The sequence below is a fragment of the Geospiza fortis genome, unplaced genomic scaffold (genome assembly GCF_000277835.1).
Source record: "Geospiza fortis unplaced genomic scaffold, GeoFor_1.0 scaffold324, whole genome shotgun sequence".
NCBI classification, from domain to species: domain Eukaryota; kingdom Metazoa; phylum Chordata; class Aves; order Passeriformes; family Thraupidae; genus Geospiza; species Geospiza fortis.
Genome location: NW_005054559.1, coordinates 431,840 through 434,066, shown reverse-complemented (window position 1 = coordinate 434,066; position 2,227 = coordinate 431,840). Strand labels below are relative to the sequence as shown.

The 2,227-nt window shown below is 50.7% G+C and overlaps 1 protein-coding gene across 1 annotated transcript; it reads left to right on the top strand.

Annotated features, from left to right (window-relative positions):
- The first annotated feature begins 6 nt into the window (after positions 1 to 6).
- Positions 7 to 1,594, top strand: RPL27 (ribosomal protein L27). The gene is made up of 3 exons (XM_005429574.2): positions 7 to 205; positions 697 to 807; positions 1,504 to 1,594. The coding sequence occupies exons 1-3, from the start codon at positions 123 to 125 to the stop codon at positions 1,550 to 1,552; spliced, it is 243 nt and encodes an 80-aa protein (XP_005429631.1). The 5' UTR covers positions 7 to 122; the 3' UTR covers positions 1,553 to 1,594.
- The last annotated feature ends 633 nt before the right edge of the window (positions 1,595 to 2,227 follow it).

Sequence of the window (2,227 nt, the reverse complement as noted above, 5' to 3'; positions counted from 1 at the left end):
GTGCGATCGCCGCCGCCGCGGCCTGTTTGTTTCAGAACATCGACGATGGCACCTCGGACCGGCCGTACAGCCATGCCTTGGTGGCCGGCATCGACCGCTACCCGCGTAAGGTGACTGCTGCCATGGGCAAGAAAAAGATCGCTAAAAGGTCCAAGATCAAGTCGTTCGTGAAGGTTTACAACTACAACCACCTGATGCCCACCCGGTGAGTGCTGCTACCGGCTGCTTTCGTGGTTCTTGTGTTTTCTGCTGAACACCGGGAGTTACCAGGGCTGTTAATGCCGTGGCTGAATGAATGTGAGGCTCAGGCTCTGCAGAAGCGGAGTTGGGGTCTGAGGCTGAGTGGAAATATTAATGAGCTTTTGGGATGAGGCATCTGGCTCTTATTTCAACCACACTGATCTTCCCTTTGCTTAGAGGGTGTTAGAGACAGCTGTGAGGGTGTGCAGCTGGCAGAACCATTTCTTACTGTGCCTCAGAGCAGCTCCCAGGCACCACATGGAACAGAGCTGCATATCCCTCAGAAAGGGTATGGCTCCTTTATAGGCTGAACTGAGACTGCTTTAGTGGTTTGGTGATTCCTGAGCTGAGGAGACTTTAGGAGCTGTAACTCCTTGTCTGGACATTAGAATGTACTTGGTTTTCAGCCCTGTGCCAGGTACCATGCTCCTTTTGAACTGTTCTGCTCTCTGCCAGGTATTCTGTGGACATTCCCCTGGACAAAACAGTGGTCAACAAGGACGTGTTCAGGGATCCCGCTCTGAAACGCAAAGCAAGGCGTGAAGCCAAGGTGAAATTTGAGGAGAGGTGAGTTGGGAGTTCATCTGCTCAGTGGTGTTTGTGCTGTTACTGGTGTGAGGGGTCAGTGTTGCTGTGCTGCAGTCTGTGCTTTTCCAAGTTGGCACTTCCCCCCTGGCTTCTTTGCAGGAGTGTTTGTTGAGTGTGTTCCTCTCACCTGTGTGTGTGTGCACCATCGTGCCAGCCCCTGTGGGGCCTTTCAGGTGCCACAGGATGATCTGACAAGGTGCTGCCAGTTCATCCTCTCTCTTATCACTGGGCTGGGTGGGCCAGGGCAGTGCTGATGCTTTGCTGGGGTTTCTGCTCTTTCTTGATGGTTTTCTGTTCAGAAGCTCCTTCAGAGGAAGGAGCTGTGTGGCCTCAGTGGGACACAGTGTCTCAGACAGCCCCTGAGCTGTTCTCCAAGGGCGTCTCCCCCTGCCACACAAGGTGTCCAGTGGGATGGCTGTGTCCTGTGCTTGTACCCGTTGGGGTGGAAGCTGCCACAGTGCAGGTGTCCTTCTTGAGAAATCTGGATCCTGGCTCTTGCTTCCCTTGGAATTTCATATTTAAAGTGGGCTTAATTGTAGCCCAGGCCATAGAGACCAGGTGAACTACTTCTGGGTGAATTATGTGCTACATCCTGTCTGTCTGGGACAGCTCAGGTGCAGGTTTGGTGCTGTTACCTGCTGGTACACATCCTTTAACCTGTGTGTTCTCTTTCAGGTACAAAACTGGCAAGAATAAGTGGTTCTTCCAGAAGCTGCGATTCTAAGGGTGTAACGAGGTTGCATCAATAAATGTTTATTACAAACCATGCCTTTTTTGTTATTTAACTTACAAGCAGTGGCCTTTGTGGTGTGGTCATGCTTGCTCTGTGTCTCTAAGAATTGGGGAGGGAGCCATTGCAGTCCAGGGGAGCAGGGGCTGGGTCGAGTTGTAAATCCAATAGTGGGGCAGGAATGGACCAGTTAATATTTAGTAGCTGGTCCATTCAGAGTAGTTTATTTCTATATTTAGTAGCTGGTCTGTTTGGAAGAGTTAATACTTAGTAGCTGGTCCATTCAGAAGAGTTTATTTCCATATTTCGTACCTGGTCCATTCGGAAGAGTTAATTTCTATATTTAGTAGCTGGTCTGTTTGGAAGAGTTTATGCCTATATATTTACTAGGTAGTCCGTTCAGAACAGTTTATTTCTATATTTAGTAGCTGGTCCGTTTGAAAGAGTTCATATTTAGTAGCTGGTCCGTTCGGAAGAGTTAATTTCTATATTTTGTAGCTGGTCCGTTTGGAAGAGTTCATTCCTATATTTAGTAGCTGGTCCGTTCCTGGCAGGCCAGGTGGGCGCTCGGAGGGCGAGTCAGGCGGGGTGGGGATGGAGGAAGAGGAGGAGGTGATGGTACCGGACGGAGCTGGGCGGGCCCGGCGGTCCGCCGCCCCTGGGCCGCGG